General features: G+C 35.6%; 1 protein-coding gene across 2 annotated transcripts in view; it reads right to left on the reverse strand.

Moving 5' to 3' along the window:
* Window positions 1-11,393: 11,393 nt before the first annotated feature.
* The window catches only part of scn5lab (sodium channel, voltage gated, type V-like, alpha b), a 167,616-nt gene continuing 153,190 nt past the window's right edge, over window positions 11,394-25,819 (reverse strand). Inside the window, exons 22-27 of one of the 2 annotated variants that reach the window (XM_082183416.1) lie at window positions 23,470-23,742; window positions 21,665-21,718; window positions 21,445-21,582; window positions 21,257-21,361; window positions 20,178-20,448; window positions 11,394-17,503 (exon numbers count right to left, since the gene is read on the reverse strand). In XM_082183416.1, coding sequence (XP_082039542.1) covers window positions 16,266-17,503; window positions 20,178-20,448; window positions 21,257-21,361; window positions 21,445-21,582; window positions 21,665-21,718; window positions 23,470-23,742 — 2,079 coding nt within the window. In that variant the 3' untranslated portion in view covers window positions 11,394-16,265. Of the gene's footprint in view, window positions 17,504-20,177; window positions 20,449-21,256; window positions 21,362-21,440; window positions 21,583-21,664; window positions 21,719-23,469; window positions 23,743-25,819 lie in introns of both variants that reach the window. The other variant, XM_082183415.1, reaches the window with a different exon arrangement.

Below are 25,819 nucleotides of genomic sequence, written 5' to 3' on the forward strand. Positions count from 1 at the left end.
AGGTGGTGGTGCGATAGACTTGTAGAACAATTCGTTGTGTAATGTTTGCAACTTCACTTCATTGCCTGTAAGAGTCGCCAACGGACAAAAACAATGAGAAATGTACGTACGCCAGACATGAAATTGGCGTGGAGGAACGCACATTCTCGCGTTAATTTCACTGTTAGTACATCCGACCGTGAGCGTGAAAGCTGGCGTACGCAACGTTTTTGTGCGTACGCAAGATTGATACATGAGGCCCCAGGTCTTTTACTGTAGAGGATAAAGTAACAGGACATCCTATGATGTTAAAGTTGTATTGTGCGAGGTTTTGTGGGCGGTTTTTTGAACCGATAAGTATTACCTCTGTCTTGTCTGGATTTAATAAAAGAAAATTACGCGTCATCCAATCTTTTATATCTTTAACACACTCTGTCAATTTGGAAAATTTAGCGTTTTCATCCGGCCGTGATGAAATATATATTTGAGTGCCATCAGCATAACAATGGAAACTAATTCCATGTTTCCTTATAATATTTCCAAGTGGCATCATATATATGGAAAATAACAGAGGGCCTAATACAGATCCCTGCGGCACTCCATAGTTTACTGGAGTTATGATCGATTTTTCTCCATTTAAATAGACAAAATGGTAGCGGTCAGATAGGTATGATTTGAACCAGCTTAGTGCTTGTCCTTGAACACCAGTATAATTTTGTAGTCGATCTAAGAGTATTGTGTGATCTATAGTATCGAACGCAGCACTAAGATCAAGTAAAACTAGTATTGAGATACAGCCTTGGTCAGAAGCTAAAAGTAAATCATTTGTGATTTTAACGAGCGCAGTTTCAGTGCTATGATGCGGTCTGAATCCAGTGGTGATGATGTTCGGTTAGAGGAAGTCCTACAGGTCGAGTTTCTCATTTCTTCACAGGAAAGTTCCTGGTTTAATACAAGCTGTGCTTTAAGTTGTTGCTGAATAATATGAGTGACACTTTGTCTCTGTAATATAATTTATATATATATATACATAGGCTATGTTTGAGGTGGGTCCAATTTTTTTTTGTCTCTTCTGCTCATAAAGACTGCATTTATTTGATGCAGTAAAAATATTAAATATTATTACATTTTAAATCATCTGTTTTCTATGTGAATATATAGTAAAGTGTAATTTATTCCTGTGATCAAAGCTGAATTTTCAGCATCATTACTCCAGTCTTCAGTGTCACATGATCCTTCACAAATCATTCTAATATGATGATTTGATGTTCAAGAAACATTTATGATTATTATCAATGTTGAAATGTTAATATTTTTGTGGAAACTGATACATTTTATTTTTCAGGATTCTTTGATGAATAGAAAAGAACAGCATTTATTTTGAAATTGAATCTTTTATGACATTATAAATGTCTTTACTGTCAATTTAATGTATCCTTGCTGAATAAAACTCTTAATTTCTTGTAAAAACAAAGAAAACGTTTGAATGGTAGTGTATATAAAAATAAATATTCTGGGATTTTTAAATTATTTTTATTTATAGTTATCTCATCCATGCAAGTTCTGTCAACATACTCAACTTTGATTTAAATTTATACAACATGATTATTTAACATTTTAGATCATTAGATTTTTATCTCATAATTTTTTACTTTTCTCAGAATTGAGATATAAACCTAGTATTGTGAGATAAAAGTCACAATTACCTTTTACATTTTTTTTATCATTCTGTGGTCGAAACAAGCTTCAGTTACACTTTAATTTAAGGTGTCCGTGTTACATTATTATAATAATTAACTACATGCCCTTACAGGGTGAGGGTTTGGTTTAGTTGCAGGTAATCATGTAAGGAGTAACTGACGACAGGCCGTTGAATTAGTAGAAAAATAAAGCGCACCCGAGGTGGTAATGCGGTTATTTTTCTAATAATTAAACGGCCCAGAGTCAGTTCTCCCGCTTATACTACAGTTACCACACCTCAAAACATCGTTCAGGTGATGTGTTTCAAGATGTTTGTCAGGTTTTTGTCCTTAAAACGCTCTTGTGTGTGGGACTACTTTCTTACGCATCTCGTCCCAAGCCTCCGATGCTGATTCCAAAACGCCATTTTAGAGCGAGTGACGGATGCTTGAGCCACTGATAGCAGACCAGTGCAGTTATGAGAGAGAGAGAGAGTGTGTGTGTGTGTGTGAGAGAGAGTGTGTGTGAAAGAGAGAGAGAGAGTGAGTGTGAGAGAGAGAGTGTGTGTGTGTGTGTGTGTGTGTGTGAGAGAGAGTGTGTGTGTGAAAGAGAGAGAGAGAGTGAGTGTGAGAGAGAGTGTGTGTGTGTGTGTGTGTGTGTGTGTGTGTGTGTGTGTGTGTGTGTGTGTGTGTGTGTGTGTGTGTGTGTGTGTGTGAGAGAGAGATGGTTCTATAGTCTGTAAGGACCTTTGAAATAGGCTAACTCAGATCGTTTGGCGAAGTGATATTGAACTGTAATGCGGTCTAAACCTGCCTGGAACTACTTTAGCCGTAGTTTCCCTGAAAATAGTTGCACACCTAGTAGTAAAAGCATAATTTAAAGTTATTACCACAGTAACTGTGTAACAAGGACACAGTAAAATGAAGTGTCACCCAAGCCTCCATAATGCTGTTGTTTTCTGTTGGTACATGATCTTCCAGATCGTCTTCTGTCCTCATTTGAGCACAGAAAGCACATCACGTACAGCCTGGACAGTCTTCAGTCTCTTGTGCTGTGGATCTGATCTCTCTGTTCAGCGGCTCTTTGAGGACAGAGACCTGATCCTGATGTTTCAGACTGACCTACTGACCTTCATACAGCGACTCCAGCGTCCAGTCTCATTCATCAGCAGAGCTGAAGCTCGTTCACAGCCTCACACACACTGTACTGTAGTGTACCAGAACAAGCCGAACACTAAACAGAACATTTCCTTTTCTTAGCTTTTCTCTGGTCAAATGAGGACAGAAGACGATCTGGAAGATCATGTTCCAACAGAAAACAGCCGTTTATATCAATTTCGCAACATTATGGAGGCTTGGCTGACACTTCACTTTACAGTGTCTTTGTTACATGTTACATAGTCACTGTGGTAATAACTTTAAATTATGCTTTTACTTCTAGGCTGTTGAATGCTTGATTCTGATTGGTTGACTAACGTTCAAAGGTGTGCAATTATTTTCAAGGAAACACACGGCTAAAGTAGTTCCAGGCAGGTTTAGACCGCATCACAGTTCAATATCACTTCACCAAACGATCTGAGTTATTTCAAAGGTCCTTACAGACTACAGAACTATCTCTCTCTCTCTCTCTCTCTCTCTCTCTCTCTCTCTCTCTCTCTCTCTCTCTCTCTCACTCTCTCTCTCTCTCTCTCTCTCTCTCTCTCACTCTCTCTCTCTCTCTTTCACACACACACACACACACACACACACACACACACACACACACACACACACACACACACACACACACACACACACACACACACACACACACACACTCTCTCACACTCACTCTCTCTCTCTCTCTCTCTCTCTCTCTCTCTCTCTCTCTCTCTCTCTCTCTCTTTCACACACACACACACACACACACACACACACACACACACACACACACACACACACACACACACACACACACACACACACACACTCTCTCTCTCTCTCTCACACACACTCTCTCTCTCTCTCTCTCTCTCTCTCTCTCATCAGTCTATCAGTGGCTCAAGCATCCGTCACTCGCTCTAAAATGGCGTTTTGGAATCAGCATCGGAGGCTTGGGACGAGATGTGTAAGAAAGTAGTCCCACACACACGAGCGTTTTAAGGACAAAAACCTGACAAACATCTTGAAACACATCACCTGAACGATGTTTTGAGGTGTGGTAACTGTAGTATAAGCGGAAGAACTGACTCTGGGCCGTTTAATTATTAGAAAAATAACCGCATTACCACCTCGGGTGTGCTTTATTTTTCTACTAATTCAACGGCCTGTCGTCAGTTACTCCTACATGATTACCTGCACCTAGGTTGCACAGACACAGTCATCTTGCTCTCGAGTGTCACGGACCGGATTTGACCTGTTCCGATGTGTCGTGCAGCAGCACATAGAAACACACACTAATGAGGCATCTATGTATATATCTCTATGACCAAATAACAGCAGCCTAGCAGACGTCCACGACACCTGAGCAGAACCTGCACAATAAGACGGATCATACAAATCTTATTTTTTATTTAGTACTGTCCTGAATAAGATATTTTACATAAAAGATGTTACATATAGACAAAAAATAGATGAATTTATTAAAAAAAATCCCCCGTGCAAAAATCTATGAATCTTTGATTCTTAATACTGTTGTTTCCTGGATGATCCACGAGTGTTTCTGTGTTTTGTGATGCTTGTTCTTGCACCCCGCGGCTCGTAATGCATGGTGAATGTTTGAACCTTCTTTAATAGTTGTGTTTGAGTTCCTCAGTGTGAAAAGATGGACCTCAAAATCACACAATCCCTGCGGGAAAGGGTTCAAATATGCAAAAGATGCTGGAAAACCAAAGAATCTTTGGTACCTTGAGGATTTTTCTAAAGAACATTGGCCAGTTTCACTGCAAGAACAACCATCACAAAACCAGAACACACTTGTGGATCATCCAGGGAACGACAGTATCAGGAATCAAGGGGTCATAAACTTTTGAACAGGGTCTTTTTAATAAATTCAGCAATTTTTTTTTGTCTTGTGGACTATATGTGAACATCTGTTATGTCAAATATCTCACTCAGGATGATACTAAATCAAAAATAGCATGCATTTTGTATGACCCCTCTTATTATGGCTAAAATAAAGAACATTTTACAGATTCTGCCAGGGGTGTGTAAACTTTTGAGCGCAGCTGTACTCCCGCAAAAGACATTATGATTTTCACAGTATTTAGTTTATCATTACTCTGATAAATCTGCATATTGAGTTCTACATAAAAACACACATCGCCACTGAAAGGTTGTGCTATTTCATCTGGGATTTACTGCCACAATGTTGTGATATTTGTGATGAACATGCATAGATTTGTAAGTGTGAGTGATGAACTGCGTCATGTTAAATGTGGATCTATGAATACATATCTGTGTTATTAGGATGTTCTGGATGGGTTCTGGATGTGTTAGTTTGGGGGTTATGGTTATTGCTTTCTGGCATTTCAATGTGGTTTCTGACTGTCTCGCTGATGATCACATCACTTACAGTAAATCTAAACACTAATAATCATGCTGCTTGAAACACACTGCCGTTGATCACGTTTGGTCATGTAAAGGTTATCTGCTGTGTGTCGAGTTGTTCTGTGTCTTTATTACGCATGTAAAATAGGGCACAAAAGCTCTTGTTTAGGAACTGCCATCCTTTACCTCTGTTTCTTTTGCTGTGCTGGACAGTTTCGCCCAATTAAATTGATGTATGGCGCGCGCACACACACCTGCTAACACTCGCTGTGTGTTCTGGTGTTCACAGCTAATGTGGAGTAGCACATTTCTGCTCTTTCTTTCCTCTGAAACGCATGAGTCACTCGAATGACGACTTGTTCTGTTGCTAATGCGTCTTCTCCAAAATACATCTTTCTGAAAGATTGTCTTTGTGGGGCGTAATGCGTCCGGGGTGTAACACTGAAAACGCTGAGCCGGCGCGAGACTCACAAATGACTGGAACGGCCCTTAGATTTCCTCCTGCGATAGATATTACATATAACAGCAGGAAATACATTTTATTTAATTATTTTTAATATATATATATATATATATACATATTAGGGCTGGGAATCGACAAAAAAAAAATGAACTAATTAATCGCACAATTTGCTGTGATTAATCGCAATTAATCGCATTTCTCCAAAACTTGTAATCATTAATATTTAAATGTAGAATCACTAATTAAATTAAACAACACACAAAAAAAAGGGGAAAAAAAGAAAAATGTCCACACAAATTGGACAGAAAATAGCCCTATATTAAAATATTAAGTAAAATTGTAATACATTTTTAAGAAAATTATAAAATATATAAACACCCTAGCAGTAGATATATATATTGGTCAGCAACACAAAAGATTTCTATTTTAATCAGTTATTTTCTTTTTTGAAGAAATTTTTTTTTTTCGTCAATGAATCCTGAAAAAAGTATCAGAGGTTATAAAAAATATTAAGCAGCACAAGTGTTTCCAACATTGATAATAACTATCAAATCCTCATATTAGAATGATTTGTGAAGGATCATGTGACACTGAAGACTGGAGTAATGATGCTGAAAATTCAGCTTTGATCACAGGAATAAATTACACTTTACTATATATTCACATATAAAACAGATGATTTACATTGTAATAATATTTCTTCTTTTTTTTTTATTTTTTTTTTTTTAGTTTTGATCAAATAAATGCAGGCTTTATGAGCATAAGAGACTTCTGTCAAAAACATTCAAAATAGTAAATGTGTCCAAACTTTTGACCAGTACTGTATGTATGTAATATATTTATTATTATTATTATTACAATACACAGTTCAGCATGCATGATAAATGACGTGTATTCATCTCTGTGTGAGATTTGGCTCTAATATGAGTGTGTGTGTGTGTGTGTGTGTGTGTGTGTGTGTGTGTGTGTGTGTGTGTGTGTATGCGTGTGTGTATGCATGCGTGTGCGTGAGTGCGTGAGTGCGTGTGCGTGTGTGTATGCATGCGTGTGCGTGAGTGCGTGTGTGCGTGTGCGTGTGTGTGTGTGTATGTATGCGTGTGAGTGTGTGTGTGTGTGTGTGTGTGCGTGTGCGTGTGTGTATGCATGCGTGTGCGTGAGTGCGTGTGTGCGTGTGTGTATGCATGCGTGTGCGTGAGTGCGTGTGAGTGTGTGTGTGTGCATGTGTGCGTGTGCGTGTGTGTATGCATGCGTGTGCGTGAGTGCGTGTGAGTGTGTGTGTGTGCATGTGTGCGTGTGCGTGTGTGTATGCATGCGTGTGCGTGAGTGCGTGAGTGCGTGTGCGTGTGCGTGTGTGTGTGTGTATGTATGCGTGTGAGTGTGTGTGTGTGTGTGTGTGCGTGTGTGTTCTCCGTCTTCTTCCAGAGGGAAACAGGAGGGTGTGTATCGTCAGGTCACTTCTGCCCTCCGGGAGATCGAGCTCATCCTCTCTGGTGTCCAGGGACCTCATCAGATCCCGCTGCCATGGCAACCGTACACACCAGATCCCGCTGCCACGGCAACCGTACACACACACACACACACACACACACACACACACACACACACACACACACACACACACACACACACACACACACACTCACTCATCACAGCGACTGGGAAGATGCAGAGAGACCAAATCATTGTCCTCGTCCTAACTCATATTACACTATCCTGTGACTTAAACACACTCACAAAAACACATGTAACACGACTGACTTCCAAACCCGCCTTGTTCTGTTCTCCAGCGTTCAGACAGGGTTCGTACAGGACACTTGAAGTGTTTCTGAAATCTAAGTCCTGGAAAACCCTTGAAAACAGCCTCGAAAAGTGCTTGAATTATTGAAAGAGAATATATGGGAAATGTATTTTTAATTTAATTTATTATAGATATAGAGGCATTTCTCATGGCTAAGAGTGTGATATTGCTCATATAAATATCCAAGTATATGATACAGCTTTCATTCTTCAGGTCAATCATATATTCATGGGGGGAAATCAGATTTAATAAGGAAAGCGATATCTTTATCATAGTATTATTTGAGTGGTGAAAGTTTCCACAGTCTTTGCATCTGCTGCACTTTACTTCTACCATTTTAGTTTAATTTTATTTATCTATTTAAATGTTTTTGAATTTAAAAGATAATAAAGATATTGTTTGATATCCAAGTCCTTGGAAAAAAACTAAAAAGTAGTGCTTGAAAAGTCCTGGAAAGTCCTGGAATTTCATGTTACAGAATCTGTACGAACCCTGACGCTTTCCCGGCTCGATAAACAGGGGTTTACATTACTAAAGCATCGATAAACATTACACACACACACACACACACACACACACACACACACACACACACACACACACACTCACACTCATCCATTTCCTGAAGAGTGATGCTAATCGCAGTGAGTGCTCATGGGAAAGACTTCATCTGTCCCTCGCTCTTCCTGACGCTCTTACTGTACATCACTTTCATTTAATAGAAGTTTTCTCTGACACATTCAGGCTTTGAAATGTGACTTAACAGTTACAGAAAGTCCAGATACTATTAAGATTATAAGTGTGCTCTCAGCCTTGGCTCTCATCTTAGATCTTATTATAATCATACTTGCTAAACTGATTTCTTTTTCTGTTTGAGAACTTTGTTTGTCTAATGCATGTTGCACAAAAACCGGCAGCGCTGAGAGAAAATCTGAAGTTTAGTGAAATAAAAGTAAATGTCCAGGGGTCTCCTTTATTAAACTGTGTGTAGGATCCTTAGTAGAAGTGAACGTGAGTCTGAGAGACAAAAATATTCAGACTTACACTACCAGTCAAAAGTTTAATCTGTAAATTTAATCTGTAAGATTTTTTATGTTTTTAAAAGAAGTCTCTCTCTTCTGCTCACCAAGGCTGCATTTTTATTGATGATACGCAATTGTGACTTTATTTCACGCAATTCTGACTTTATAACACGCAAATGCGACTTTATTTCATGCAATTCTGACTTTACATCTCACAATTCTGAGAAATAAAGTCAGAATTGCGAGATGTAAACTCGCAATTGTGAGATAAAAAGTCGCAATTATCTTTTAAAATGTTTTAATTTGTGGTGGAAACAAGCTTCCATATATTGGACTGTTTACACCGTCATATACAATTGTTTTGTAGTTTGTTTTTTTGAGCGGCTGAGGACGAATTCTTTCTACGCACACACAATATGATGTCACACTCTAGGCGTATATTTTTTTTTTTAAACATAATTTAACACCTAAATAGGCCTATCACTACAAATAAATGTGCAGAAAAATGTGCGCTGCATTTAGAATCCTGTGGGAACTTCCCGCGCCCGCGCCCCCTGCTGGCCTGGCTGTATTGATATTCCAGGCGTTGTGGAGTTTTGCTTTTAAGCTTTTAAAGTTGCTTTCTCTGCTCTTCCCATTTATGATTTTATGGATGGTGTGTCAATCATATCAGTCATGTTAGATGGAATAAACAGCTCATGATATCTCTCCCACTAACAGTAGTACATTACAGTTCATACCTGAGCCATGAAAGCATCGCATCAATAACATCCTCATCATCACAGAGAGCATGATGGGAAGAGCTGGCTGCCGATGGCGATCAGGAATGCAGAGAGTAGGAGTGTGTGATATAGCCTAGCCTATATCGTAACTGTTGTTTTAACGATGTGCGATCTGATATTGAGTATAATCCCTCACACACATCCAGAGAGCGCATGCGTTCTCTACGTGATTTAGTCTATATTTATATCATTTAATATAGGCTAGTTAGTAAATATCACACGAAGAATACTGTTTTTCTCCAGATATCAGGATGGGAACAAATGTGATATTGATTTTATATAAGTTTAATGAACAATAAGTTAATATTAAGTGGCCTTACATTTTAGACACAGTATTGCATGTTTTTGCTCTATTTCGCCAACGAAAACAGTCATTTATAACTGCGTCTCTGAGCAACACACGGCGGTGTTGTGTGTGTGTGTGTGTGTGTGTGTGTGTTTAATTACATGAGTCAGTGTGTGTGAGCTCATATCATATGTCATGTTTGTTTTAATTACATTCAGCACAATCACATGAGATTTCCCTCATGCACATAAATATGATTTAAGATTGTAACTTGTTTGCAAAATGTGCACTGTAAAAAAATTATATTTTCATGTATAACCCCTTGAATCATATTACACACACACACACACACACACACACACACACACACACACACACACACACACACACACACACACACACACACACACACACACACACACACACACACACACACACATCCGCTGACAGAACTGACATCAGCACTGACTCCACCAGAAGACCTGAGACACACACACACACTTACTACTCTTTTACTTTTTTATATGTTTGCTCTCAAGTTTGTGGTAAGAAATTAATACTCGAATTCTGCAAGAATGCATTAAATTGATCAGAAGTGGCAGTAAATATTATAATATTACAAAAGATTATATTTCAGATAAATGCTGTTCTTTTGAACTTTCTATTCATCTCTCAATCCTGAGAGATAAAATGGATCAGTTTCCACAAAAATATGAACTGTTTTCAACATTGATGATAATCATAAATGTTTCTTGATCATCAAATCATCATATGATAATGATTTCTGAAGGATCATGTGACACTGAAGACTGGAGTAATGATGCTGAAAATTCAGCTTTGATCACAGGAATAAATTACACTTTACTAGATATTCACATAGAAAACAGATGATTTACATTGCAATAATATTTCAAATTTTTTACTGTAGTTTTGATCAAATAATAAATATAAGTGTGTATATTATACTATTTATATTAGTGTGTGTTTTAAAAAAATTTTTTTTAGCTACCGAAGACATTTAAAAACCACTTGAAATCAAAGTTTTGGTGAATTTGACTCGCAAAAGGAAAGTACTTGTCAAACTCTTTGATTGTTTAATGTGTTTATTCTAGAGGGAACGATCCTGAAAGTTGTTTTGCATAAAAGCATCTGCGAAAATAATGACTTAAAGTGCAATTCAGTTCCTTCACTTCAGTCTCCATCTGAACGTCATTTCATGGACATCTTCTTAGTTTGATCTTTTATTCTTCAAACACGTCTCATTTAGGTTTAAATTAAGATTTTGATCGAGAGTCTTTTTAGTAATTTTTTTTCTTCTTCTGTAACTGCTGATTTATGGATAGAATTTTATGTTTAATGTGCAATGCCATATATATATATATATATATATATATATATAATATATATATATTTATATTTATTTATACACACACACATATTTTATATATATATATATATAAAATAACTCAAGTAAAACTTTTTTCAAAAACTAAACTAAAATGGCAATATTTTAAAAAACAAATAAAATGACAAAACTAAAAAATATATAAAAAATATATAAAATCTTGTAAAAAATAAAATAAAATCTAAAATAACACTAAAGTGAAAAATTATTAATGAACTAAAACTAAAACTGAAATAAGATAAATTAAACCTGAATTGCAATATTAAAAATTAAAAAAGCACATAATGAAATGACAAAAAAAAAAATAATGACTTAAATTTAAATTAACATGAAAAAATATATATATATATATAAATATAAAATAAAACCTATTTCAAAATGTGAATAAAACTAAAATAACACTGCATTTTTTGGATCCTGTCTGTAAATGATTGACTCCAGATCACACACACAGAATGAATCCTATTGTTTATTTGACTATTGATATACATGGTGTTCTAATTGGCAACAACGCTGATTCCTCTTCCCTCGTCTTTCCATCAACACGTCCTCGTGACGAGAACTACAGTTTCCCATTTACTCCGTATGTCGCTTCCAAACAAACAGGGGAGATTCCACGAATTGAAACGCTTGGAGAAAAGTCCCATACTGCTGCATGCAAGTCCTAATAGTGTACAAAATAAATAACAGGCACAAAATGATTGGAGGGGTCGAATGTTCAGATGTCGTCTCGTCCTCAAGACTCTGAGGATTAATGTGTTGGGAAAGCAGGTCTCCAAAAACTGACCCAGGACCTGTTTGGTCCTCTATACTGGCTTTAACCTCTGGAAACCTGATCCCAGATCAGCTGTCGTCAAACACACTCCTCGCGCAAAGTTGATCATTTGAAATTTTTTCTTACAAAAAAAAAAAATCTAAATAAAAAACAGCAAGTAAATACAGCAAAGTCTACCATTATAAAATACTCTTGCTTCAAGATAACTGATATTTTTACATTACATACATGTATATATTTATATATATATATATAAAGCATAGATAAAATATGCCTTTTAATTACCATATCTGACATATGCTCTTGTATTGCACAAATTTGTATTGTTTCGAAACAAACAGTAGATAGAAAAATTTCCCTGTGCTTAATTTGTGGGTGATAAAATACATACTGCATGAATCATATTAATTCAGAACTTCAGCATCAATGCATGAAAAGAAAAATAAAGACGATGGATGACAAGAGGCGTGAGGTACATTCATTCGTTAATATATACGATTATATTCGGCAGCCAATTAGATCTACGCGTGTGATTTACTGACGGGCTTTTACAGACCGAATGCAATGAAACGCTCATAAAGTTCAACATTTTGTGTTTGTTAATTAAATATTTCATTTAACGTGATGCTTTCGGCTAGCAATAATAGTTCAGCGCTCTCAGCTTCACTGAACATGTTTCCATCCCACGGATTTCCCTTTAAATCATCTCTGATCTAGTTTTAATGAAAACCATCTTTCTGCACGCGTGAACCTCCTGAAATCTAGATTATTGAGGGTTTTCTAAACGCGTATGATCTGGGACTCATTATAAGCTATTATAGGGTTAAAATGTTATCGTCTTCTGAGAACGCAGCAAAAATGAGTCATTAATGTAAAGATGCGGCTGAACTCCGGCTCTGTTCTGAACACATGTGAGCGGCCTATAGACAGCATTTTAAGACATCATATTATATACACACACACACACACACACACACACACACACACACACACACACACACACACACTGTTTAAACTTAGTTTTTGTGCTGCCTTAAAATTTCAAGTTTAGTCAACTTGAAAAGTAAAGTTGTAATAAGTGATAACTTGGATATTTGAGTTGACTAAACTTAAAATTTTAAGGAAGCACAAAAACTTAATTTTTAAAGTTAAAACAAAACATTTTCACAATGATATATATATATTATAAGATTTATGTAGCCTATTTGAATTGCAAATTTCCATCCATTTGAATTACAGTTTTAAAATGAACAAACTATTAAACGTCATGTATGAACTATTTGTTTTTATTTAAATCATATTTTCAAAGTGAATTTATTCAAATTGTTTAAAATCAGCATAAATCTGTTCAGTGTGAAAACAATAAATACATAAATATTACATTTAAGGTTCTGCCCTGTAAGAAAAAGACAAATCTACACTAAAAAAATTAGTTAGATTAGATTTTAGTAAACTAAACTTAATTTACTGTGTCTGTCCAATGTTTTTAATTGGCAAAATTTAAAAAGTCTCAGCTTTAAGTTTTTTTTTACACAGTAGAATGCAATATATATATATATAATGCTCTCTTCATTCAACAGTGTAAAGTCTCACTAAAAGTAGTCATATTTAGTCTGAAATGGTTCTGATTATTAGTACGATGATGGTGTTTTCCTCTGAGTCGAGCGTTCAGAATCATGTCTATGTGGACAGCAGACGAGTGTTCGTGACAGAGCCTGTGCGCTTCATTCTCAGCATTATTATTGTTACAGTAATGAGGAAAGACTCTTTGGCTTTGTTTGACGAGGAGAGAGAATGTGTTGAACAGAAGGAGGTCTGAACGTCAGAGCAAATCTGCTGCGCTTCCTCGACACACGAGCCGTCCGAAAGCATCACGTCAAACGAGTGAACCAGGAGCGAACAGCGGCGCACATCTCCACTACAGCTGAACCTCCACACAGACACTCCTGACCAAAGGCAGTTCATCATCACACAGTCCAGATGTTCTCATTACCTCAGAGTTAGCGCCTTCGTCATTAGTTTTATATGCATATCATTTGTTTTGCTTATAGTCAACATGAATCTGGCCGTTTTAATTCTGCAATGTGACATTTCTGAGTGAAACAGAATATGCAACTGATTGATCTATTCTTGAGTCAGCATTAAAGGAAAGTTTTTACATGTGGATGAAACACAGATTCACTATAAAACCAGGAACATGTACATATTTTGATTTCACGTTGACCATGTAATCCACACATCCCAGATGTGGGCCGGATCTGGGCCGGATCTATGTTGCTGTCTAGGCTGTAACATCAATGAAATTTGATTTTATGGACAGAAATGTCTGCATGTTAAATCCAAATTAAGTGCTTTTTAAGCTCTTGCCAATGGATTTCAGACGCCATATTTAATTTGATGCATATAAAATTAAGATATTCAATGGATCAGTTTCTGAGTAAATCATTTCTGCGACCCCACATGCAAAATCTATCAGAAAGAAAATACATACACACTCTAAAATAATTCTAAACTGCATGTAATTCAAGTGAACATAGAAATGCATTGGTGTTTAATAAATGAGCCTCAATGTCTCACACTGCGATTTAATTATTTTAATAGTTTGTTGCCCTCACAGCCCAATTAAATATGGCATCCAGCCTGAATACGGTCCATATTAACATGTTCAAGTGTTCAAATCTAATGCAAACAAACCCAAACTGAGAAATGTGTGACCGTGTGACGAAACACTGCATTAACAATTAATTAACAGAGCTTGAGTTTATTTGAGCCACTGAGCCTTTGTGTGTGTTTTAGGGCTGTAAATGCAGTTAGCGCAGGTCACGTATCAGTTTTCCTGTAAATTAAAGCCGTGTCGAGTGTAAATGTACACAGTGACATCTGATACTTATTTACCATTCATCGGGTCAGACGACACACAACAGCGCACGGTAATCCATCAATCTCAGGTTTAACATGAGTTCTAATGCTGGATTAAATCAGTTTTGTGGCGTCATGTTCACTACTGTTCAAAAGTTTAATGTTTTTGAAAGTCACCACTTATTTGATCAAAAATACAGTAAAAATGTGAGATATTATTATAAAGTAAATCATCTGTTTTCTATGTGAATATATAGTAAAGTGTAATTTATTCCTGTGATCAAAGCTGAATTTTCAGCATCATTACTCCAGTCTTCAGTGTCACATGATCCTTCAGAAATCAGTCTAATATGATGATTTGATGATCAAGAAACATTTATGATTATTAGCAATGTTGAAAACAATTCATATGTGTTGTCGAATTTTTGTTTCAAGATTCTTTGATGAATAGAATCTTCAAAAGAACAATATAAATATCTTCACTGTCACTTTTGAGCAATTTAATGCATCCTTGCAGAATAAACGTACTAATTCAAGTATTAATATACAATAACTTTTGAACAGTAGTGATATCTGGAAAGGTTTGCTTGCATCACAATTGATTCAGATGAATTGATTTTTATGATAAATTTCTGATTTCTTTTCTATTTTTTTTACTGCAGGTGTTTTTGAAAGAAAACCTCATGCTTAATTTCATTAACGGTTTGAGTTGGATGCTCTTCTCGGCGAGTCAGCGGATGATTTACAAAAAGCAAAAGAAATGCATGAGCAAAAGATGAATGATAAACACAGGATTTAGTTCTAGCAGGCACACTTGGGATCTATTGCTACATAAAACAGCCCTTCACCAAACCTGCCAACCCGCGTCCGAGCGGACTGATCTCCTAATGTCAGTTCGAGATAGAAAAACACATAATCGTCACTAGTAATATAAGCCACAGTTACAGCTGGAGGCCCTTACAGTAGAAACTTTGACACCTTTTTAATTCCAATAAATATCATTATCATTCTACCTAAATGTAGCAAATTATTGCTGAACGTGTGCAAAACAATTATTTTCAGCCTTAAAAAGAAAGTGTTCTTTTAACCCCTCCATCCCATGCAGTTTTTCTCATGCAAAATAAATACTTCACAATAGAAACAAATGTGTGGTTTTGAAAAGAAGCGTGTGCAGTCGTTTGCTAAAAGACAGGTTTGAAGCGATTGAGCTGATTGTCTTTGTCCGGTCGTCTCGATAACGACGACGACGCCGAGCGCAAACGGTCAACGGAAAAACATGGTGAGCGAAACAGAAAGTGCAAACAGCCGTGTCAATTATTACCGCTGCCTTTTCATCGCTAGCGACACACAAAGAGGTAATCGTCATGCTTTCCGAGATGGCGTGAAGTGTGAACGTATGACAGACGGAGAACATTTAAATGGATGCACCACCACTAAGAGTCTTCTACGAATAATCTCAAATCTCGAAAGGAACCACGCCATTTTAAGTAAGACCTCTTTGATTAAAATGTGTTATATATGGTAATTAATTGCGACTACGGATCTCATTCATGCATTCAAACTGTGAAGGTGTGCATGGTCAAAGAGCAACTTTCCCCTTTGTATCTTCAACCACAAGAGAAATCAAAACAGTCTACAAAAACCTTCGCCGTAGAGCTATGGTACATTCGGTAAACAAAGGAAAAGGCGTCACAGAAACGTCTCGCGATCTCGGTCTGTGTTTGGAAAGGGTTCGCTGATGTCCGTGTTCGTGGCCTCTGGGATTAGAGCATGAAAAAGCTCGCTAGTCACTCGCGTTACGCTATCGTACGACGGCGGAGAAGACGTAGCCGACAGCGTCTCCGTGACTTCGACTTCGGTGCCGTAGTTCTCCATTATCATGGCGACTATAAGGCCTTCGTTCTCCGGCAAACTGTCGTCGTCTTTGTCGGCGTCCGCCATGTTGATTTGACGGTAAAGTAACGAAGCTTGTTTCATCTGCCGTCGCAGTAAATGCCTTCGATACGAGCGCTGGATCATAGTCGCGGATACGTCTTCTTGCTTCCGCCGTAGAGTCGTGGTAATCGGCTCGTACGAGATCTTAGATGGATTCGCCATCATGAACTTCTCCTCCATTTGCTGCTTAAGAGCGTCCATTTCTCCCGACTCGCCCAGAACGCGTTTGGTGAAGGCGAAGAGGATATCCAAGCAGTGGATCTTGTCTCCGCTCACCATCGGCAAGTCCATGTTGATGAGCTTGATTTTGTTGGGTTTGGCGATTCGGAGCGGCTCGGAAAGCGTGTCCGCGAAGTCCGAGAGTTTCGAGTACTCGATGAACTGCGTCGCTTCCGGGTCGAACTTTTCCCAAACCTCGTAAAACATCTCGAAATCGTCCTCGCTCAACGGCTCGGTGCTTTCCTCCGTCGCCACGCTGAAGTTCTCCAGGATAATCGCGATGTACATGTTCACCACGATCAGAAACGAGATTATGATGTAGGTCACGAAGAAAGTGATTCCCACTGAAGGATTCCCGCAGTTTCCTCGAGCGTTCGTCCCGGTGTGAGGAACGTCCGGGTCGCACTCCTCGGGAGAGTTGTTCAGGATGGGATTGAGAAGATTATCCCAGCCGGCAGATGTTGTGATCTGGAAAAGGCAGATCATGCTGTTCCCGAACGTCTCGAAGTTGAACATGTCGTCGATGCCGCCTTGCTTCTTGACGTAGGCGAAGTTTGCCATGCCGAAGATGGCGTAGATGAACATGACGAGGAAGAGGAGGAGGCCGATGTTGAAGAGCGCCGGGAGAGACATCATCAAGGCGAAGAGTAGCGTGCGGATCCCCTTCGCCCCGCGGATGAGCCGGAGGATTCGCCCGATTCGAGCCAATCGGATCACGCGGAACAGCGTGGGCGAGACGAAGTACTTCTCGATGATGTCCGCCAGAACGATACCTGTCGGGAGGAACACACACTGATCAGAGGGGCAAGATTTCATGTGTTGACCACATCAACTAACAATGATTTGTTCGCATCAGGGATGAAACTATTAACCGTTTCTGAAAAGCTGAAATAAAATAAAATTAGAAAATCAGAAACGGCCTTGGAAATAATCTGAAATAAGTGAAATAAGCACTAAAATAATTAACTGGAAATAAAAACTAAAAATTTTAATTAAATAGAAATAAGTTAAACCTAAATAGCAATAAAAAAATTAAAACTGTTACATGCTTATTATTATATATATATATATATATAAAACACTTATATAAATGCATTCAAAATCTTAAGAAAACTATAATAAAACAATGCTGATTTGCATTTATTGATTTTAGTTTATTTCTACATTTTTTAAATCATAAGTTGTATCTGATAATAGTATTTAACATTAAGTTGAACATGGGTGACATGAAAAAATTATGATTAAAGATGATTTATTTTTATATAAATATGTGTGTCCATTAATGTAATATATATTTTAATTATTAAGCTAAAAAAAGTGTATGTGGCATGAAAGTTGTATATTGTTTGGTCATTAAAATGAGTAATATTAAATAATATGAAACATGTATTTTACTGCATTTTATTATTTTTAATAACAATACATATTTTGATACATGTCACCTATACTTGTCCAACTTAAAGTTAAAATTAATAATTTAAATAATTTTCTAAAAAAGGAAAATACATATTTTAATAATTTTTTATGATTCACACTTTTTATTTTCGTATTTTCACATTTTAATTATTAAACTGAAAAAGAAATGGTGCCATGACCATAAAATATACAACATGAAGTTATATATGATAATATTAAGCACTAACATGAACAATGAACACTTGTATTTTTATTAACTATAAAAGTTATTAATTAACATTAATTAACAATAACGAGCAAAACATTTGTTACAGTATTTAATAATCTTTGTTAATGTTAGTTATTAAAAACCATCCGTCCATTGTTAGTTCACAGTGCTGCATTAACAGACGTCTTAATAACGTATCAGTAAATGTTGAAATTAACATGAACTAAGATTAATAAATGCTTTAGAAGTATTTTTCATTGTTAGTTTATATTAACTAATGTTAACAGACCTAGTAATTTGCATTTCTTTTGTAAAACACTTGTATAATATTGAAAGATTAGTCTCATCTCACACTCTTTCACTGTTAAAAAATAAAGTGTCGCGCTGGAAATGAATCCGATTGGATTGTGTGAACAGTAACGCCCACCTTCTGTGATCTGATTGGCCGTCTCAATCCTTTATAAGTGCTGTTAGACCAGCCTAAAAGTTCAACTTTTAATACTTTTTGTCATGCAAGAATATCAAATATTGGAGCTGAGAGACGGCCTGCTGTTGAGTGTCGATACAAAACAACATACTGTACATGAACCCCCGAATCTAGACATCATATCATGACCAGACCCATTACTAACCATGACCACTCCTGATTTATTGTTAAACTGCTGGATTATACAACATGTGAGACGTGTGTCTTTAAGCTTTTAACCCTATCGAGAAGCAGACGAGCGTTTAGAAGCTCAATCACTGGCCAATCACAGCAGCTGACAGCCTCCATCGCTCAAATTACCTTCACCTTAAACCAACCCCGCTCTGTAGAGACGCCACTGTTGACCTCTGACCTTCCTCTCGCTCTCATCAGGGTCGTGTCTGGATCACTTAAGCAGCCGCTGACTATTTATTAGTAGATGAAGTGCTACAAAACTGCACTGAATGTCTTCAGACCTTGAGATGTAATGCCAAGGTCATTACAAAGAGGGATATTACAGAATTTAATTCTATTTGACAATTATTATATGCAGAAATAACAATAAAAAAATACACAAATATAATATTTTACATTTGTTTTACTTTATTTTGCTTATTATATTAAATTATTATTTTTAATATTAAGTTGAAAGGTGACAAGAAGAAAATTATTATTAAAGTAATAGTTTTTTAAATCTAATTTTAATTATTAAGCTGAAAAAGTGTATGTGGCATGAAAGTTGTATATTGTAAGGTCATTAAAATAATTTAAAAAATAATAATATTAAATAATATGAAACGTATTTTACGGCATTTTATTATTTTTAATAACAATAAATATTTTGATAGATTTTTCCATGTCACCCTTACACCCATACATAGTAAAAAAAAAATCATTTTAAAATAATTTACAATAAAATAATTCAAAGATGCATAGTATTAAATATTGGATTTTTCTACATTTTATTATTTTTTAATAACTATAAATATTTTTACATTCTTACTAATCCAAATGATGTTTAAAAAAATTATTTTAATTATTTTAAATAATTAACATTCTACCATATATTTTAATTATTAAGCTGAAAAAGTGTAGGTGGCATGAAAATAGTACATTTTATGGTCATTGAAATAATTAGAAGATGCATAATATTAAATAATATAAAATATTATAAAGTATTTTTAAATACATTTTCATCCCACCCATACCCAACTTCATTTACAATTTACACAAAAAGTGTAAATAAGTTTAATAACTTGATTTTTTTAAAGAAAAACTTTTTCCGCGGACGAGCCCTTGCTGGTGGAGACCCTTTAGGAAATATGAGTTTTTATTAATTGCAGTATTATATCCTTACCCACAATGGAGAGGATGACGACCACAAAGTCAAAGATGTTCCAGCTGACGGTGAAGAAGTAGCAGCGCAGGGCGATGATCTTGATGATGCACTCGGCGGTGAAGACCACGATGAAGGCCAGGTTGATGTAGTAAAGGATGTACTCGATGCCGGGAGACTGTTCGTCCGTCTCCACCATCATCGTCACCATGTTGAGGATGATGAGCAACATGATGATGATGTCGAAGGCTTGTTTGGACACCAGGTCGAAGAAGAACCCCTGCACTGGGTTCTGAGGAGATCAACACACACACACACACACACACACACACTCAATCAACATGTGTGTGCGCTGGAGATCTAAGCTTGTAAGACTTTGTTGTATTTCATTTTATTCATAATAATAATTTACTTTTTTTTTTTTAAATGACATGAAAAATTCATAATTTTTTTATAGTCAATACAATTAGCTTGAATTTTTTTCATAATAATATAAAAACGTATGTGTACTTTTTATGGCATGACCGACTTTTTTTGCATGGTCATTATACTACACTTATTATTTTTGATATACAAAATTATACATATATATATATATCAAGTTATTATATAATTAAAATATGCTGAAAAAGTGTGGGTGACATGACAAATGTTTATAAAAAAAAATGTCATGGTCATTATACTACATTTTATATAATATAATATAATTTAATATAATATAATAATTTAATATAATATTATAATATAATATAATATAATATAATATAATATAATATAATATAATATAATATAATATAATATAATATAATATAATATTATAATATAATATAATATAATATAATTTAATATAATATAATATAATATAATATAATATAATATAATATAATATAATATAATTTATGAGTCATTAAGAGATTATATAATTAAAATATACTGAAAAAGCATGGCTGGCATGACAAATGTATATTTTTTATGGACATTATACTAAATTTTCTATAATATCATTTCTATAATATAATATAACATAAAAGTCATAATGTCATGTTTAAATCAGTATATTGTGATTATGATCTCTATGAGATGTTACGAGCTCGACTCACAGGAGGTCTCGGGATCGGTTTCTGCGGTTTCTTGGATCCCAGTTTCTTCATGGCATTATAATATTTCTTCTGTTCCTCTGTCATGAAGATGTCCTGTCCACCTAAGTACAGACACACACTGCTGTTATTATCACCGTCTACATTACACTCATGATCACACCGACTGCCTTTATTACTTTAATACTTATCTTTCGTTTCTGTTGGTTGAAGTTGTCAATGATGACACCAATGAAGAGATTGAGCGTGAAGAAGGAGCCGAAGATGATGAAGATGACGAAGTACAGGTACATGTACAGGCTCTTCTCTTTAATGGGCTGCTCTTCCACCTGATTCATCACATTATACACACTCAAATGAGCAAACATAACTTTCCTATGGGTTTGAATATGGGGTTTATGAAGTACTTACGGATCGCGAGTCGACTGCGGCGTACATTATCTCCATCCAGCCCTTGAAGGTGGCCTTGAGAAGAGGACAAACCGTTTGTTAAAAGCATGTTTCTGGTAATCTTGAATCAGAATAACTTCATCTCTTCTCTTCTCTGATGACGAGGGCGGGGCTAGAACCTGTCACTCACATGAGATCAGCCAATAGCAAACCACAACCATCCAATCAATTCCTCACAGACAAAATCAAGCCCCGCCCACGTGTTCTCGTTCCAGAAGCGTTTCACTCGGAGATACGGAACAATAGGGAAGAAAAGATGAGCGCAACTTCTGTTTCATGCCGACTTTAAATTATGACACTTTCACATAAATACTTTATTTTATTTTTAATATTAATTTAAATGATTATTTTTAACATTAACTTGAAAAAGTGTGGGTGACATTTTTATATAAATATGTGTATACTTCGTATGTCACCAATAGTTTTTATATATATATTAAATTATTAAGCTGAAAACTGTGGGTGGCATAAACATTGGATTTAACAAAAAAATTTATTTTAATATCTATTTTATTTTATTTTTTTTACATTTTTCATGTCACTCATACTTTTCCAACTTAAAGTTAAAAATAATAAAATTTGATAAAAAATCCTAATGGTTGTAAATAGGCTCCAATTTATTTATGTAATTTTTTTTAATATATGTTGGGTTAAAATTAAACATCCTCGACAGGTTTCGTGAGATTCACAGATAAATATAAAATAATGTGTTGCAGATGCTTTGAAAAATGTTATTAATAATTCAATTAATTTTAATAATAAAAAAGTACAATTTCAATTAATAAGCTAACATGAAAACTGTATATTTTATATCCATAAAAAAAAATCTATAAAAATCTATTTTATTATTTAATAACTATAAATATTTTGTATACATTTTTATGTCGCCCGTACTTATCACGTGCACATAAGTTAGAGAGTTCATAAGATTAGTAATACTTTCTTTTACTTCTGCTCTTGTCATCTTTAGATCTTTTGTAGATTTTGTACTCATCAAGAATAAGATTTCTAATAAAAGCCGGAGAGAAACGTTTAATTAAGTAGTGATGTAGAACTGGGCAAATATGGATGTCCTGTGAATCCCTACGGTTGGGCTTTTCTCCTTCGTTACTGGTAATTACTGAAAGGTTTGTATTGGGCGAAGTCACAGGAAGTGATGAGAGGAGTTAAGTGGCCTGTTGCTAGGCGACTGCATCAACTAAGTTCAACTGAAGAATGAAGTGCAAAAGCTCTTGCTGAGCACAAAGTTCGGGATAAAGGCTAAATATAAACGTCCACTGACTTGTTGATTGATCCGCGCTCTCGGACACACAGAGGTGGGAAGTGGCCGGAAGAAAACCAACAAAAGTAAGCAGGAGTGGAACGGGTCGCACTTTAACTTTACAGTTCAAAACTGCTATATTAACCATCATAGAGGGAAAGTTTATGATTTGGACGTGTTTTGTCTTGACAATTTACGCATTTTCGCCTTTTGTCATAAAAATGTTTTATTGTTCCTAAAACGTATCATTTTTAATAAAAAAAATTTATTTTAATATTTTATTTTATTTTTCTAAACTGTTTTAATTATTCTTATTTCTTTTTATTATTTTAATGTCTTCTATGTAAAGCACCATTGTGTGTGAAATGTGCTATATAAATAAACTTGCCTTGCCTTGATATATCTTTCACGTCACCCAACTTAAAATTAAAACTAATAATTGAAATAATTTCCTAAAAATGTCACATCTAGCACGTATTGTAATGGTTAAAGTGTAAAAGCTCACCACTTGCAGGAGTGCGAGGTACCCAGCGCCCACGTTGTCGAAGTTGACTTTGACTTTGGTCCAGTAGAACTGTGTGTTGTTCATCTCCAGACACTCAGACTTGTTGTTGATGTCGGAAGCGTTGTAGATGAAGCCCGTCCTGTTGACGCAGCGCCCGAACTTCCCAGCGAACAGGTTGACCCCCATGATGCTGAAGATGAGCCAGAAGATCAGACACACCAGCAGAACGTTCATGATGGACGGGATCGCCCCGATCAGAGCGTTGACCACCACCTGGAGACCACACGAGACACGCAGAACCGTCACACACACACACTTCACACCACAATCAACACACACCAGGCGCTGTCAATCCAGCTCTGATCGTGATTTATGAATGGCCTTTGGCGATTGGCATTTATGCTTTCGTGTCAGCGATCTAAAACTCGTGATGTGACGAGGCGGTTTAAATGTCATTTACAGCCATTCATAAAGCATGAACATTATTAAAAGCTGAACTCGACAGGATTAAATGCATCAGAGGATATGAGTTCATTTAAAACAAGTATTTCAATGCCAAAGTAAATGCATTTCATGTGCGTTTAGCAGTAGCAGAAAGTACTTGATTTAATATATTCTCAATGTTAAAATCTTGTAAATTTCATATTCAAATATGATACAACTTTCTAAGAATCTTTCACTATTCATTTACAATACATCAATTAAATTGGCATATTTTTGCCAATTTAACAGTGAATCTCACAAAAGCTGTCAAGTCTACATCACATTTCTCTTCATAATTTGCATGCAAATCAGTTTTTAGGAGCAAAGTTAAACACTTTTTCAGTTTAATAATTAAAATGCATATTAGATTTTACATTTTTAGAATATTATTAAAATTATTATTTTTAACTTTAAGTTGGACAAATATGGGTGACATGAAAAATCAATCAAAATATTTATTTTTATTAAAAATAATACATTTTTAGGAGCAATAAAACATTATTTTTATGACAAAAAGCCTCATTGCACAAATTCTCATTACTGTAATGCAAAATAAGTAAATAAGAATTGCATATAAAATTTCAATGCATTTGGATTACACAGTTTTAACATAAACTAATAAACATATTGTGATTGTCAGTCACACATAAATGAAACAGGTCAGATAATAATGGCATAGTTTATTTGCAACTATTTGATTTGATTTAAATAATCAAATTTTCAAAAATGCATTTATTCCAATTTCCTAGAATCAGCGTAAATGGATGGAAATATGTATCTAATTCAAATACATAAGTCTTAAATTTAGGCCTAAATATTTTGATTTAAATGCAACATATAAATAGAAAACAAATTTCTGTATGTCATTTTTTACATTTATTTTAGGCTGAAATGAAACATCCTCGACAGGTTTTGTGAGATTCGCAGATAAATATTAAATCACATGCTCTGCAAACATTTTTCTGAACACTGTATGAAATAAACCAAGGAATAATCATAACACCACCGTATCATCATTGTCAACATGCAGGAAATATTAGCTGGATGTAGAAGTGCTGAGACTCATTCAGTGGGTTTAGCTGGTTTCTAAAGGCTGTGTGTGAGCGAGCACTTTCTCTCTGCTGTCGCTCTAAAGCGCTGTGAAGTTTAATATGATTTTCCAGATTTACGACCAGCGGACGGGGAATTCCTCGCCTCTCAGACTCACTTTCACTGAGCGTGCAAATCTAAACCAATGCCATTCAATCGCTCGCACTGCGCTGGACAGAACTGCAGACTAACAGCAAATCACACTGTACATTACATAAGCATATTTCTTTTTGATTGATTTCTTATTATTTCTTTATGGAAGCTTGTTTCCGCCTCGGGACAACATTTAAAAAAGATAATTGCGACTTTTGATCTTGCAATTGCAAGTTATACACTAAAGTTCCATCTCACAGTTCTGACTTTTCTTTCTGACAAAGTTTACATCTCACTATTCTGACTTCACTATTCTACTTCACTGACTTCACACACTATTCTGAAGTTTATATCTCGCAATTCTGACTTCTTTTCTCAGAATTCTAAGTTTACATCTCACTATTTTGACTTTTTTCCCTCAGAATTCTAAGTTTACATCTCACTATTTTGACTTTTTTCCCTCAGAATTCTAAGTTTACATCTCACTATTTTGACTTTTTCCCCAAAAATTCTAAGTTTACATCTCACTATTTTGACTTTTTTCCCTCAGAATTCTAAGTTTACTCTCACTATTTTGACTTTTTCCCCCAAAATTCTAAGTTTACATCTCACTATTTTGACTTTTTTCCCTCAGAATTCTAAATTTACATCTCACTATTTTGACTTTTTTCCCTCAGAATTCTAA

This window comes from Leuciscus leuciscus (assembly GCF_965113295.1).
Source record: "Leuciscus leuciscus genome assembly, chromosome: 11".
Taxonomy (NCBI): Eukaryota; Metazoa; Chordata; class Actinopteri; order Cypriniformes; family Leuciscidae; genus Leuciscus; species Leuciscus leuciscus.